The following is a 16,467-nucleotide window of genomic DNA, read 5'->3' on the forward strand; positions in this document are numbered from 1 at the left end:
TTACAACACCACAGCAGCTGTTAATGGCCACATATAAACACAGGTCCTCGGTAGCTGGGATGAGTTAAGGTTTATATAATCATGTGAAGATTTGAGAGCTGAAAAGCCTTTCACTGTGCACTGCATTAATTATTTAAAAGGAGCCTGGCTGATAATTTTTGCATGTGTGTGTGGTGGTTCTCTTTTTTCCCCGCTCCCCATGGAGTCCAGCTGTTGTTGGCTATACTTGGCGTGCTCAGCACCAGCCAAGCCACTGCTAAAGCCAAAATGATTTCTGAAGACTCATGTTCATGTTAATCTGGTGATGCACTCATACAAGTCATGCACCGTGCAAGAAGCATACCAAGACCTCTGATGAGAACATGTAAAAGTTTTGCTTGCTAATGGTAAGACATATTTCATGGTGTAAGGAGTCTCACACTGGAAGCACAGAATTGGCACGGTAATTTCCAAATTATGGTTGGCAGCTGAGGCACAGAGACATGAAGCAACACTGGCACCAACACATGGGAAGACTAAAGAAGAGCATAGTACCGACTGGCTCTTTGGCCAAGGATGGAGATATTCTCTTCCAAGCTGTGACAGTGCCAGCTGTTTGCCCTCTCATTGCCCCTTTTGGACATGCTGCAGGAGCAGTAGCATCATGGTTAAGTCAAGTCACCAATTTGAGCTCTGAAACTACTTGACACTGGGATTCAACAGCAGCCACCCTCGACTCAACCAGCTGCAGAAGATAACAGCTGTCCATAGCACAAGTTGTGTACCAGCGTCATCCCTCACTCCCTTCCCTTCTGTGATTGCTCTTAGCAGACCATTGACAGCAGCGCAGATCAGGTAGGGGCACAGTTTGCTTTGTGTGGAGCTACAAATGTAGCTTGGTTCCAGCTGACAGGCTTATATGACCTCATCTCTATAAAACCTCATCTTAAACATGCACCGCTCATTCATTCAAAACCTCACATGGACGTAAAATCCAGAGTTCAAAAGCTGTATCTTTCCAGAGATATGGGAGGGAAAAAATAGCTGTGAGTTTTTAGGTGAAAATCCAAAACCACTTGACTGTGGTTTTGCAGATGAGCTTTCTATGCCACATCCAGGATGATCTTTGGAGAGTACAGTGTGAGGTTTGACACCTCTGCTGCCAACATCCTCCTTCCAAGCTCCTAAGCGTGGCTCATGGCAACAATATTTAAGGATATCAAAAAGTCCTAGAAGAGAAAGGATAGAAGGAAAAATAATCAGGGTTAGAGTGCTGACAATGGGGGAAGAGGCTGAAAGTGTGGGAGGCTATGGCCATGTTGGCTGAAATGCCACTTTCCAAAGTCATCATTAAGGCAAAACCAGTCTTCTGACTGAAGTTGTGGACTGGTTTAATAATGAAGACATTGGGATTAGAAACAGAAGCTGAAAAAACAAGGGGACTTTCTCAGGCCTATAGGTAGTAATGCTCTGAGTAATTCCTGTCCTAAACCTCTTTGAAAGCACCTCTGCTGAAATTGATACAGCAGGTATCCCTACTGTAATTACTGGCATTGCAATTAAGGAAACAAATGCCAGCGTTTTCTCCTGGTCTTGTTTAATACCCCAGATGTCTGGTGTGATACTATCTTTCTCTTTGGTGGATGGTCTGTGCTGTGCAGTGACAGCCTCACCTGGGTGGAAACACCAAGCTCTGGCATGCGGCCGGGGGGGGGCGGGTGGCGGAGCTGTCTATAACCCGGGGAACAGATGGCACTGCTTGACAAATGCAGACTGTCCCCCCCTTCCCTGCTCCTTTCTGCTGCAAATTGAGGCCTTAAAAAGGATTGATGGGGCTAACAACCACCTCATCTAGGGTGACTCTTTGGGGGATTAATGGCTAGTCGTTGGGGAAAGGTTTAATGGTCCAAAGAGATCAGCAGTCTCAAGCCAGTTTATTAATCAGTCGGGGCTAAGGCCATTATAGCTTAATGGCTCAGCTTTCGTGGGGGCAGAGGAGGCAAGGGGCAGCAGTGATCCATCTGCACAGAAACAAACCAAAGCAAGGAGATCCCTGGGATCCAGTGCAGAAACTCGCTGATTGTCAGGGATTAAGTTTTAGCAAGGAAATGCAAAGAGAAAAAGGAGTGATGGGCTTGTTTCATTTATGCCTGACATGCTGCAACCCACCTCCCTCCCTCCCTGCTGCAGTGACTCCTGAACGAGCCCATGAGCTCCCAGCCAGCTTTGTCTCTAGCAGTGCCCACTAGACACCACTGCTGTGGCCTGGATAGTTGGGGACTACTACTGGGAAAGGAAATTTCTTTCTAACACTTTGTTCAGAGATCAGGTTTCTGCTCTGTAGTGTGAAAACTGAGGTTCTTATTATTTTTATCACAGCAAGTCGAAGCACAGAAGCTATTCTTATTCATATAAATGTCTAATCCTACTCTGATTCCTCCTGAGCTGTTGCATTTGCTTTGATTACTTTTTCCAGTTATAGCTAAAATTAATTTTGCAGTATAATAATCTGCCTTTACAATGCAGCCGTCCCTGAGATGAGGAGAGGAGGCACTGAGCAGGTCCTGCTACGGACCCTGTCCCCTGTTGGGGCCCAGGGAAGTCTTGGCTGTGTCCTGGCCGCCCCAGAGCAGTTAGATGCCATCTGTACGGGGTCTCAATGCCTGAATCTAATTATTTGCTCTTCAGTTTAGACCCTTAGAGGGTAATCTATAGCAGGATGTCTGAATACAGCACAGGAACAAAGTAACTTCCCCTGGGGCACAGTGTGGATGAGCAATGGAATCACTGGGGAAGGAGACCTGCTCCCAGGTACCAGAGGTCTCTGGAGCAATTTTGAACTGCCTGCACGCAGTGGGACTGGGTAGGAGCCACTGACTTATTCTGGCCAGGATGGTGTCTGGGAAATATTACAGCAAGCTGGTATGGGTGGCTTGGGGTCAGTAGGCTCTTTACTTGCTTGAAAGTGCGGTCCCTCTGCTTCACCCTCTCTGAGTCTGTTTTAAGCAGCCTACAAAGAGTCTGAACTTCTGAGGAAAGCCTGGCTTTGCTCTAGAATCTGATCACAGTGAGAAGTTGTTTCCATTCTGATACATTTTTAGGTGGCCAAAATTTTATATTATTTTTGGATTTTTATTTTTTTTCCCCTGTACTTTCTCCCTCCAAAGTCATGAACTATACGTAAAAGCAGATGCCTTGTCTGCATTCATCAGCTGCCTTTTTGGATAAAACCTCTAAACTCATATTCCGCTCCTCCTCTTTCTTCCTGTAAATGCAAGTATCAGCCATATGCATTTCTGCTCCCTTGAGACCCTTGCTGATTCACTCTTGCTTGCCTCTGTAGAGCTCCTGGAGAGCCTGGACCTCTGGCTGGCCTAAGATGGTGAAAACCAGCATGCCCCATACACTCATACAAACATCATGTACAGCACTACAGGTTTCTTTCAACTCAGTGTTTTTAAGAGTCACTGAGACAAACTCTTCCCTGGAGAAGAGTCTGGACATTCAGCAGTTGAAAGCTGCTTCTGCAAGATATGGTGGCAAAAGGTGTGTGTGTGTGTGCTTGTGGCTTAAGGAACAAAGAGCGAGAGCAACCTCCTATGTCTTTGGATGGTTTCTGCACATCACTTAATAAGATTTCCAGTTTGCAAGGGCAGTAGACTAGATTTAATTAATCACAGAGCAGGAAGAAGGTGGCAGACACCAGGGACAAGCTGAATTAATAGAGTCCTCTTTCTGGAGTGCTGTGCCTGGGTCTCACTGCTTTTTTCCATCTTTTCAGCAGTGGGATGGTGTCTGTGGACTCAGTCTTCTATACTTTTGCATCCCAAGCGTTCCAAACTAGATATTTCTATTGCTTTACCTAATGAAGGATGGGGATCAATGTGTAGCATGCAGTGATCTGTGAGTCTATAGGATCAATCAGAACTTGGTTATGAGACTTTGTAGCATGTGGCAGAATTTTATGCCACTAGTTCAGCTTCAGAGGTCACAGTTCCTGGTGGTCTTGCTTTTTTATGGCTAGAGACTCATGCTATTGAGTCTGATAATGATGTTGGCAAGCTAACACATGGACCTATTGCTGAAATTAATCCAATATAAAATCTGCTGGGTTCTGATTCTTGAAAACCAAGGGCTGTAATAACTGGGGGAGCTGTAAGAGCCAATAAGTAACTCCTTTACATGAACCTGAAGTCTCTGTGCACCAAGTGGAATTGGAAGAGCAGAGCTTCCTCAGATGAGGTATGTTGGCCCTACTTGGACCTCCCCTTAAACCAAATTCTGAGGTTCCCTGGGAGATGAAGAATGCATTGAGAAAAACATGTTAGAAATACGCTGGGCTATGTTTCAACCTGCTAAATTTCCCCCTAATATAAACATATGTACTGGTGATTAATTTAAATTCAGGTCCTAAACACTGTGGAAATATTGGCTGCCTATAGTCCATGTGGAATGATGACCCTATAACCCCTAAACCCAGCAACATGTATTAATGGCTTATCTGAAATCTCTGTAGCAAACATTTCAGTCTCTTCAGCCAGGGAGAAGTGGGTTACTTTGTGAATATCAATGCAGATCAAATAAAACTCATCTCAAGGACAAATGTATTTGTTCTGAAAACTTGGCCAAAGAAATCAGAAATGGTTCTTTAAAATGTATCAGCCTAGAGCAAGTTTTTATCTTCCTTTTTGAGCAATGAAAGTTGGTGATCAAGCCATAATTTGAAATATGTGGTAGGATACAGCAAAATCAATGCCATTGAAAATGATTTGCAGTTTGGACATATGGATCTGAAGATTTGACAAAAACATGTTCTCTGTTCTACAGACATCAGGCTGTTTTCCTTTCATGTGACTACATATATACGTAGCCACCTTGGCTTGTTTTCCACTGATCACAACTGCTCTTGTGTTCTCTTTGATGAATTCACTTGCTTGGTTTATTTTGTTTGGTTTTGTTTTGTGGGGTTTTTTGTTGGTTTGGTTGGGGGGTATTTAGGGGGGGGGCAATGTGTCATACTGGGCATGATTTTAAGTGTGTTGGGAAAGGAATAGTTATTTTCTTTCCTTCATTTGGCATAACTGGGCCATCAATCTCAGAAAAGCATGTACAAGGTGTCTAAGTAGAGAGAAACAAGGATGCAATTGCTGTTTTCTTCCTTTACTCGTGTAAAATGAAAGTAGAAGTCTTGCCATGTTTAAAAATCCTCTTTTCTCCTCTGGAGTGATTTACGCCTGCAGCAGGAATAGGTACCTTCCGGTTCCAGGCTGCATGGAACAATCCCAGGGCCACAAGCAATGTTGGAAAGGGAGAAGGAAAGGAAGGAAGATGATGACTCACAAGAACTTTCCTTGTCTGTTATGATTTTGCTTTGTCGTTCTGTGTTCTCTGGATGGCTTAGGGAGAGATGCTTTTCCCTCATCTATAATTTGCTGCCAGATTAATATCTTGAGAAGCAGAATATTGAGAAATCTTGGGAAACTAATGAGAAATGCCTGAATGAGCTTGGCATGTTTCTCCACTCAGCTGTTAGGCTCACAGTGGTGTTGGACAGAGGGGGCATGCAGGGACTTTGAGACAGTTCCGCAAGAGTTATGCAGTTCCTTTTGCCTTTTGGTTTAGTACTAAAACAGGACAAGGGGTAGTGGTTTGAAAGTAGAAAAGGGTAGATTCAGAATAGATATAAGGACAGTGAAACACTGGAACAGGTTGCCTAGGGAGATAGTAGATGTCCCATCCCTGGAAACATTCAAGGTCAGGTTGCACAGGGCTCTGAGTAGCCAGATCTAGTTGAAGATGTCCCTGCTCATGGCAGGGGGGTTGGGCTAGATGTTCCTTAAGGCTGTTTCCAACCTGAGCTATTCTATGATTTCATGATTCTACCGGCTTGGGCAAAGCACTAACATATGTTCTTACCCACAGATTTAGTCACCTAGCATCGTACATATTCTTTTGAGGTGTGATAGTTCTAGCTTACTAAATTCTTCCTACAGCTTGTTCTTCTCACCTGTTGTCTTGACTTTTTTCCCTGAAATGTCAATCTCTGTTGGACACTGTTGGGGCTGGCTGAAACTCTGTAATAGAAGGGTTGGTCGGTGAAGGACAATTCCGGGAGAGGAGCAATAGATCTCCATTACGGCAAGGACCACAGCAGGTACCTACCGTTTTCAAGATGCAGACTAAACTCTTGGGCAGGAATTTCTGTTTTTCTGATCTGGTGGGTCTCTGCTGCCATATATATTCTTTGAGGCTACTGGGAGTTTCTATGGCTAAAATGGGAGAAGAGTGTAGGCCCAGTTCTGCCTTAAAATTGATTTCATTTCTGCCTGAACCTGGTCCACCTGTCAATACGGTAAAAGACTTTCCCCTTTATGATAGACACAGCTTAAAGCATGGCTACCAGCATCCCTAAACTGTGTGATTTTGAAAAACAGATTGCAGTGTGAATGCCTGAATTGCTGCCACAGGTATTTCTTTGACCAGACCTAATAGTACTTCTCCAGGAAGAGTGACGTATGCAAGGAAGTTAGTACTCCACTCCCAGATGGGAAGTTTTGCCTTCATCTTGGTTATGATTCACGATTTACCCTGAGGAGATGGAAACAGCAAGAGAAGCAGAATAATGTGAGGGAGACACGTGCGTTTCACCTTGCATTTGGAAAGGGAAGGTGTCAGAAAAGCAATTGCCTTAGGAGGTTTGTAAGGGCCAGTGACACATGAGAGTTGCAAATCAGCCCAATGGCAGCCTAGCAATGGCTCAACCTTTCCCTACAGCCTGTTTTGCTCATGTGTGTGACAGAAGCTATTGCAAATCTGGCTTTCTGTATTACTGCTACACATGAGGGACTTATCACCTTCCCTGGGCCTTTCACGCTGCAGACTGATGAAGGGCAGGAAGCTTATGGCAATAGAGTCCTCTCGCAGCAGCTGTGAAACCCAAGTCATTACTTTGTTTTTCCATGGAGTCTGTGACTGGTCTTTAAGGAGCGTGCTGACCCCCACGGGAGCCATTTTTGTGCACTGCAGTTGCTTTCTCTTGGAGCCCTACAGACCTGTCATGGCATATGTATCATCCAGAAACCTCACCCAGGGGCACCCACCATATGCCCTGTGGATTTCACACCACATGCAACTTGGATTGATAAAATGAGTCTGTGCCTTCTCCCCTGCTCCTGTAAACCTGGCTGGTGCACCTTGGACCTGCCAACCATTCGAGTCCAGCAAAGGGCTCTGATTGTAGAAGTGTTGCAGTATCATCCAGCAGCCAGCGTAGGAACCTTCTCTCATGGATGACCAGGTGGCTCTGCCATCTGATTTCAGAGTCGTCTGCCTTGACATGTGGTGTCCTGTGCCTCGGTTAAGAAGGCACTCAAGAGGCCTGAGTTCTCTCAGATAAATGGCTCAGCTTGGAGCACTGTGGCTTGATGTTCCTGAAGCTGCTAATCCTAATTAACAGCTTTTCTGAGTCCATTTTATAGCACTCTAGCAGCCCAAGTGGGCTTTAAAGTGAATGGAAATGACCCCATGGAGAGCTCTCTGGAGATGTTGCTATGCCGACCTGCTTACAGCAACTATTAAGGCTTCGATTGCTCTCTTCCATCCTGTGGTGTTGTTATTGTCATATGGGCTCAGATGGTGCCAGAAGTGTAGCTGGGATGGATGAGGCCTGGACTCTATTATTTATTTTTTGGGAAGATGTGGGGAGAAGGGGAAAAAACAAGGAGAAAGGGGTAAAATCATCCCAGGCAGCAATATAAAGAATCAGCAACAGCAACAACAAAAAAACCCAACCTGAAAGACCCGAGATTCCTCTGACAGAAAATTGAGTCAATTTTCTCCTGCACAATCCTGAAAAAAACCCCAACGCAGTACTTTTCCCAAACACACTTCTTTATTGAAGGTCTGCAGGCAATAGGGCATTTCCCCCAGGCACCCGAGTTTCCTCCCCCAGTCTGATGGGAACACTGGGAGCCATGACATACCCCCACGCTTCACAGCAGGTACCTCCTGCCCCTCATGGCCTGCCAGGAGCTGTGCTGTGCTCTCAGGCAATGGATACCATTTTGACAAAGATGAACAAATCAGTCAACAAAGACAACAAATCGGTCTGGTGTGGCGGTCACCGTGACACAGGCCCAGGGTGGCAGCTCCCATCCTGACCACGCCGGGGCTGTCTTCCCTCTTGCCCTTGCGGTGCACAGCTTGAAACATTTTTGGCCACACATTCTCTTTAAATTCAATCTTCCCAAAGCCTATAAATCTGAGGCATTAAGAGGAAGACAAATTATAATGAATGTATTTTAGGAATATAAAAAGTAACAACTTAATATAACTTTCTCTTCTCCCTCTGCTGCCCCCCCCCCCCCCCCCCCCCCCCCCGCCATGTTTCTAGGATTTTGGGAACTCTCAAAGCTTGAAGGGATGGAATGTGTGGCAGGGAGAGGTAGGAGGGAGGTTTATTTGTTTGTTTTCCCTTTCTAGGAAGGTGTGAGCTGTGCCTGCGAGGAGCTTCTCCCCTGAGCCGACCGGCCCTCTGCCCCAGCGTGCAGGGCACTCCGGCCTCCCTCCGGAACCAGCGCCCTCCCTCGCTGCTCTTCACATAAAAAAACCGGCACCTCAAAAGCGGGGAAAGAAAAGGGCGGGGGGGTGGGGTGTTGAATCGCGTTAGAAATCCGATGATCTTATCGTTCCAGCAGCGACGGCAGAGCCGCGGCCTAATGGTTTCCACGACGACGGGACGGGAGGGGGGAGCCCTGCCGCGGCCCCGCTCCGCGCCTGCGCGGGAGAAGCTGCCCCGGGGCCAGGCGCCTGTCGGCGACATGAGCTGTCGTGTGTCGGGGAAACCGGGACGGGCCTGGGGGACAGGACGAAACCCAGAAGACAAGCCCCCAAAGGAGGATTAAGGAGAAGAAATACATAAGGGGGCGGGAAGTGGCGTGGGCTGCGGCCTCTTGGAGATGGCTGAGCCCTCCTCCTTGTGGGTGAGGTGAGACGATGGTGGGGCGCATCCCCCGGCAAGTTGTGAAGGACATGTGGGGGTAGAGGAGAGGTGGAGGAGTCTTTCAGGGCAGCAGGCCATCCTCAGGCGAGCCTCATGTGATGCTTTGGGTGTTAGGATGATCTTCTGGTGTTTTTAATGGTTGGGAGGGGGCTTTTTCATGAGCATCAATGCTCCCTTTCCTTACTCCCTTGGTAAGGTGGATGTTCAGGGGAAATTTTAGGGGGGTTTCAAGGCCGAGGGAGCATGGTGGGGCTCTGTGGCATGCAGGAAGACGGCGTTTTGGGAGGAGGTGGGGGCGGAGGGAATGGTGAGAGGCCAATTAATTTCTCTAGCACATCAGGCATGAGTAATGAGCGCTCCTCCTAAGGAGAGAAGGGTAAGGCTGCACATGCATGGCAGTGTGTGCCCAGGGCTGGATGCAGCAGCCATGCAGACACTTCTGGCCTTTGCTCCTCCGTGCGGTTTGGGGATAGGAGCTGGGTGGCTCTTGGGGGAGGCCTTCAGAGGTTGTCCTTGTGAGTATGATCACCCCAGAAGTCAGCAGCATTAGATGGGGAGCAGAAAGGCCAAAATAAAGTCTGCCAAATATTAATGCCACATTCCCCCCCCCCCAAAAAAAAAACAAACAACCCAACAAAAACCAAAACCAAAACCCAACACTTGGGGAAACAGTATTTGCTTTAAAAAGGCTACAGACTGAGGGCTCAAGCAAAAATTTCCCTTGCATTAGAAACAATGATTTTAAATGGTAAAGACTGCTTCTGAGCAGTGTTGATTTGAAGCAACTTCTTTAAAAAAAAAAAAAAATCTGAAAAATCCTCCCACCCCAAAAATATCAGACTAACATTTTTCACTACTTTCCAGCAACATATTTTTCTCTGGGGAAATAAAAATGTAACTTCATCAGGAGGGGGATGGGGGACAATTTTTAGCACTCTTACAAGGTGTGGATAGACAGTGGTGTTGCAGACAGGTAGTCCATACTGTTGTTTATTATCTATAATAAGTAGCATCCAGAAATCTCAGTGAAGGATCAAGCCCTAGTGTGCTAGTCCCTGTACAAACACACAGTAAACAAAGTCCCTGCCCTGAAGAGCATACAGTCTAAAAATGGTCCCTTACATGGCATAATTTGGAGGGGAAGGATAGAAATCAGAGACAGAGAAATGAGATCAACCTTTTTCCTGACTTTTATCTTCCAAACAAAAGCCATCAAACAAAAATGCTGAGATCATCGTTTCCAGTCCCCATCATTTGCCAGATGTTAGAGTCACAGAATCATTTAGGTTGGAAAAGACCCTTAAGATTATCAGGTCCAACTGTTAACCCAACACTGCCAAGCTCACCACTAAACCATGTCCCTAAGCACCACGTCTACACGTCTTTTAAATACCTCCAGGGATGGTGACTCAACCACTTCCCTGGGCAGCCTGTTCCAACGCTTGACAACCCTTTCTGTGAAGAAATTTTTCCCAATATCCAATCTAAACCTCCCCTGGTGCAACCTGAGGCTCTTTCCTCTCGTCCTATTGCTTGGGAGAAGAGACCGACCCCCACCTTGCTACAACCTCCTCTGGGGTAGCTGTAGAGAGTGATAAGGTCTCCCCTGGGCCTCCTTTTCTCCAGATTAAATAACCCCAGTTCCCTCAGCTGCTTCTTGTAAGACTTGTGCTCCAGACCCTGCACCAGCTCTGCTGCTCTTCTCTGGACACGCTCCAGCACCTCAATGTCTTGTAGTGAGGGGCCCAAAACTAAACCCAGTCATGGAGGTGCGGCCTCACCAGTGCCGAGTCCAGGGGGACAATCCCTTCCCTGTCCCTGCTGGCCACGCTATTCCTGATACAAGCCAGGATGCTGTTGGCCTTCTCGGCCACCTCAGCACACTGCTGGCTCACATTCAGCAGCTGTCGACCAGCACCCCCAGGTCCTTTCCCACCACGCAGCTTTCCAGCCACTCTGCCCCAAGCCTGTGGTGTTGCAGGGGGTTGTTGTGCCCCAAGTGCAGGACCCGGCACTGAGCCTTGTCGAACCTCATGCAATTGGCCTCAGCCTGTCCAGATCCCTCTGCAGAGCTTCCCTACCCTCGAGCAGATCAACACTCCCGCCCAACTGGGTGTCACCTATAAACTTACTGAGGATGCATTTGATCCCCTTGTCCAGATCATTGATGGAGACATTAAGGAGAACTGGCCCCAGTACTGAGCCCTGGGTGGCGCAGGAAGGAGACAGCTTGGCAGTGAGTCACACTGCTGATGTTAACACCATTCACCTCAAGAATATGGTCCCCAGGTGCTCTTCTTCAATCTGCAGCAATGACAGAATCTGCAAGTCGTTACGCTCACCTATCCTCAACTTTTCCTCCAGGTCTTCTCAGTGAATTTCAGTTGTGCTTGGTTCAGCTGTAAGACTAACTTGCTGAGGAAAGTTGTCTTTAGTCTCCTTAGAAGCTGGATTAACCAGTCCAGGCTCTGCAGCCCCTAGTGATAACAAGAGATTTCCACCACAAGTGACGATCCTCCACTTGGTACCCCTGGATCCTTGGGTGTGTTTGTCTCCACCTTGGTATAGGGATGTTCCTTCCCTTTGAAAATGTGATTCTTTTTCCGCTGTAGTTCAGATTTGTATTTCTTGAAACCAGGACACCTGTTCTGCAGATGGGCTTCTAGTTCACACCACTGCATTTTCTGCTGACACTCTGCCTTTAAAGGACAGAAGACAATCAGCTTATCCAACAGGTTTCGTACTAGAAGGCTGGACTTGTGGCACTGCTAGAAAGAGAGCTTTATCCGAGCCATAGGACAAAAATTATATTCCTGCATCAAGTTTTCAAGGCATTTTAAACAGCACCTATGTCCACAGAGGGTGTCCATAGGTTGGAGCAGAGCCTAAAGGCAGATATGGCAGATGTGGCATTGTCCACTTCATCGTGGAAGTTGTGGAGATGATTGTCCAGCAAGAGGTGAACTGGCCACATTCACAGCTAAGTTCACTAGTTTGGGATGCGTGTTCTTCTGCTACAGGATCAGCCATGATAGCCAGTGTCAGGCACTCTCGGGCCACAGCAAGGAAACTTGTCATGTAGTAGCTGTCTGACGGAGGTCCTCTGTAGGTGCCGGGGATGAGAATGTGACTTTCTGTTCCCCAGGAAGGGGAGGGAGGAGGTGAGGGAAGCCCAGTATGAACGCGTCCTGTGACGGCAGCAATACATGGCTCTTCCACCAAGTTTCTGGGCAGGGAAGAAAGTTGAAACCTGCGTGATAGGAGGCAGTGCAGCCACCCAGGTGTCTCACAGCCATGCAGGTGTCTCCTGCCTTGTGTTCCTGGGCTGTGTCCCCTGGAGTTAGCTAGTCAGATGCTGGTGGAAAGGCAATAGCTGTCCTGGGCTGAAAGATGCTGCAGTAACATAACCCACTCCAGCGTGATGGCAGAAACTACAGCATGCAGGGAAAAGCAGGTGGTTTATGCCAATCTAGGAGGGGACCAGTGGGGCTCAACTCCCACTGTCTTGCTGAGCAGGGCCACACATGGCTCCTGGATGTCTCTGTGCTGTGGATTTCCTGCTGATAGCAGGGAAACCTTTTTTCAAGGAACTGGAGCTTTGCAAAGTAGTTCCAAAAAATGGTGGATTTTTCTTCCTGGCTTTTCTTAGCTTTCCTTTTTTGAGATACTGTAGAAACTTTTAAAACATGATTGAATTCATGCATGCCTTTATTTATTGAGCTATTTATGATGGGCACAGATTTCCCTAAGCCAAAAAGCCCCCTCCCTCCTCCTTCCCCAGCCTTAGTAATCAGCTTCCTTGTGCTCCAGCCCACGCTAGGCTATTTTCCTCTGTCAAATCCTCCATCATTGGTTACATTACCTAGGTGTGTGTTGGCTTTATCTTTTTTTGGTGAAATCTTATAATCTTTCAAGTCTGCTTTGCCCAAGTCCCTGTCATCCTCTTAGGTCTCTTGTACACCCTGCTTCTCTCCTGGCTGATTCTGTAAAAGGCCGAATTTCAACAAGCTGCTGCTCCTGGGGCTGAAGTCTGTACTCCAGTGCCCATGACAACCATCTGTGTCCATCAAGGCTCCCAAGTGCTTCAAAGCCACAGTGAACTGCAGATGTTTGGACTCCTTTGCAGATGGATGTTAAATTTTCCCTTCCACCATCCCTATCTCAGATGATCCCCGTCCAGATTTTGCTGCCCGTGTTCACTGCAGCCTCCATTGCCTGCACACCCTTTATGTCACTGAACTGTTAATGAGCATATTTGGCACGGGCCCTGCTTTGCCGCCGGGGTGCCCCTTCCCTTGCACATACTAGCAGCTGCCTTCGGACATGCAGAGACATGCTTCACTCAGAGTCTGTCCTGTGAAACAGTTTTCATCTAGGATGCTCTTTCCTTTTGGCTCCCCACAGAGATCACAGGACCCTGTTTAATCCAACTCCCTGTCGGTGTACGGTTGAGTCATAGGCGTTTTTTCTGCTGCTACATCTAATAGCGCTTTGCTATTAGGAGCAGAACATCAACCCGCTTGGCTGGGAGTTGGCACTGTCACCCAGCAGCTCTTCTTGTCTGGAAATTGTTTTGATTCTTTTCTTAGACTTCTCCCTCTTTGTGTCTTTCTCTCTAAAACATTAATTTCCTCTAATTAGAACCTCCTTAACAATTCTTTTTTCCCCTCTCCTCAGTTAATTTCCTCTAATTAGAACCTCCTTAATAATTCTTTTGCTAAATCAATTTCCTCAGTTAGAACCACCCGCCATAATTTCTTTCCATCCTTTCAAAAGCTGTAGGAATAGCTAAGCAAATTATGCTTCTGGGTAACCTTTATCTCTTACTTGGTATTTTAAAAGAACTGTAACAGGTTAGACAGGCACAATTTCCCCTTCCAGAGCTATGCTGGTCTGACCCCATTAGGTTATACTTAGCTGAGGGTTGTACTATTGTATACTTGATTAGGCGCTGTAGCTGTTCCTCTGGAACCAAGGTAAGGCTGTATTTATGAATGAATTAAACATGACACTTCATTACTCAGATCAGATTTAACAGTGTCAAAATCCATCTTTAAACCAGATCAAATTGCTCTCTAAGAACATGTAAAACCTCCTGCCCCTGTTAGCTGTCCTCTGAGCCAGCCTTTCCTAACTTTTTCTCTGCAGCCATGCCAGCTTTCTTCTGGTGACAAGCTTTTTAAGTACTAATTGTTTCTAAACCATGCTGTTTTTAAAAAGATTTTTTTTGTTCTTCGTAATTTACACAGTAACTACCTATTAATGGCACATTGCTTTTCACAATCATGCTGTGGGACACATCAGCAGTTGGTATACATGGGGAGGCAGCTGATTTACACATTATGGACTTTGGCTCTAAGTTGCCTCTTCTATGTTATGCAGTTCCTTTGCAGCTGAGACTGTATTATGCATTTCTCTATCCCTTTAAGATGGAACGTAAGGAACCATCTCACTATGTCTGACCTTCCTGAAATCTACCAAGGACGACTCACTCCGTTTCCTGATTCTGGGAAGGGCCAAGTATTGGTGGAAACTGGGAGGAGCCATACAGTTTTAGTGAAGTCTGTATTTTTATGTAATTATGGAAAAAAAAAAAGAAGTAAGGAAACACATCTGAGCTTCAGGAATGCTGTCTCCCCACCACTGGTAGCTGATCGTGTTCCCTTTTCTAGCGCTCCTTTCTCATGTTAGCATCTACTCCCGAACGCAGATCTGATGGTTTCTACAAGTGTCACTGTGAAGGAGAGCGCTGCTGTGACGCGTGGTACAGTAGGGCCCAGCTCACAGGAGAGGTCAGACCAAGCCACCTCACAACAGGCTCATGAGACTGCTTCTGGTCTTTGTAGCATAAGGACTCTCTCCCTCTTTTGGCTATGCCCAATGTAAGCTGCATAGCCTGCTCAAAGTCCTGATCACAAAGCAGAATGTTACCATGAGCCCTAAAGATTCTGCTCCAGTAAGGCAGATGGGCCCTTCAAACTTGCGAACTGCTTTTTACCACCATCTGATGAGAATCAGCAAGGCCTCAGTGGGTGGATGCCTTGGGTGCCACTTGGTACAACAAGTGGAGTGATCCATGAGGAATGCTCCACAGATATTGTACAGGGCTTGCAGCTACTCCATCCTTGTCAGTGCCACTGCCAGCTTCTGGGCAAGTTCAAAGCATTTTAGCCAAGCCTAACTACTGTGGAAAAGCTGTACTGCTGCCCTCTTCCACACTTCTTTCCTTCTGATCTTAGACTTGACAGAGTCTATTCTGGTGGAAGTGGTGCAGAAGTTTTAAGATCTACTTTATTTCCTCTGCAGTCTTAACTATGCAGAAAACTTCCATTTGCCATTGCTTCCCATGGAATTTAGGGGTAGGACTGGATGGAAAAATGAAATGCATTAAGATTTTAGTTTTTGACAAAATCTCTAATGTTTGAGATAGGAATAGGACGTTTTTGGATAATCTTACAAGGAGTAAAATGCTGGTGGTGCTGGAGAGGGGGTTGTTTGGGAATGGTAGATTCTCTAAAAAGATATGTTAGAAGGCTAAAAAAAAGCTGTCTGGTTCTTCTCAGAAGAGATGAGAGAGCAGGGAGAGGGAATCACCAGGTTGGATTGTTCAGACCAACAATCGACTACAATGGGAGAGATGCTGTTCTCTATGCTCCTTGAGCTCTCTATGCCCATCTTGCTGGTCTCCAGTCCATTCCAGCTGAGGACAAAGAATGGCTAGAGATAGAGATAGGCAATCCAGTAGACAATGTTGAAGAGCAGGAAGGCGGTGGGGAAGAAGACGCGAGAGTAGGAGTCCAGGCGGGAGATGTGAATGCGGATCCTCCCCTCACGCCACATTCCTGTCTGGCAGTCCTCAATGCAGCAGAAGAACCTCTCACATTCCTTTCCTTCCAGGCACGGGGAGCCAGGGTCTTCATCCTCATCCTCCTCTATCTCTGGGGGCCAGTGCATGATGTTGTTGATGTTGATGGTGGTAAAGGATGGCATCACCTGTGCACCGGCAGGTGGCTGTAATGAGAAAGGGTAGGTGGATTAAAGGGAAGGAAAACACAAGAAAAAATGTTCCAGACACCAAACCCCATCCCACTGACAATAGATCAGTTTATAGCATAGGTGCAGGTCAGTGGAGAGGGGTGACTGATCATCCTCCATCTCTGCACCTGGTTGTAAATCACACCTTGGCATACTGGGGACTGGCAGCTCCCTGCATGACTATGAGTTTCCTTCCAGAAACCCTAGGGCATAGCCTTAGCAAAGATCTACTTGCTCTGATTCCCCACCTCTGCCACTAATAGTGCAGAAACAGGACTCGTTTGGTTTCAGCCGTGCTAGCCTCTTCCCTCACTCCCCAGAGCTCAGCTGTCTCTGAAGACACGGCACACAGTCCAGATGTGTCTTCTGGTTGCTGTCAGATGCTGGAGAAAAGTCAGGGAAAGGCTGCGTGTGACTCATAACCTCTTGGCCCAGGAGAAGAGCCATATCAT

At 46.8% G+C, this 16,467-nt stretch overlaps 1 protein-coding gene across 1 annotated transcript in view; it reads right to left on the reverse strand.

Annotated features, from left to right (window-relative positions):
• Positions 1-9,668: 9,668 nt before the first annotated feature.
• LOC141964459 (gamma-aminobutyric acid receptor subunit gamma-4) overlaps positions 9,669-16,467 on the reverse strand; it is a 42,866-nt gene continuing 36,067 nt past the window's right edge. Inside the window, exon 9 of the mRNA XM_074914863.1 lies at positions 9,669-15,991. Within this exon, the coding sequence (XP_074770964.1) occupies positions 15,698-15,991 (294 nt within the window). The 3' untranslated portion in view covers positions 9,669-15,697. The remainder of the gene's footprint in view (positions 15,992-16,467) is intronic.

This window comes from Athene noctua, chromosome 11, assembly GCF_965140245.1.
Source record: "Athene noctua chromosome 11, bAthNoc1.hap1.1, whole genome shotgun sequence".
Taxonomy (NCBI): domain Eukaryota; kingdom Metazoa; phylum Chordata; class Aves; order Strigiformes; family Strigidae; genus Athene; species Athene noctua.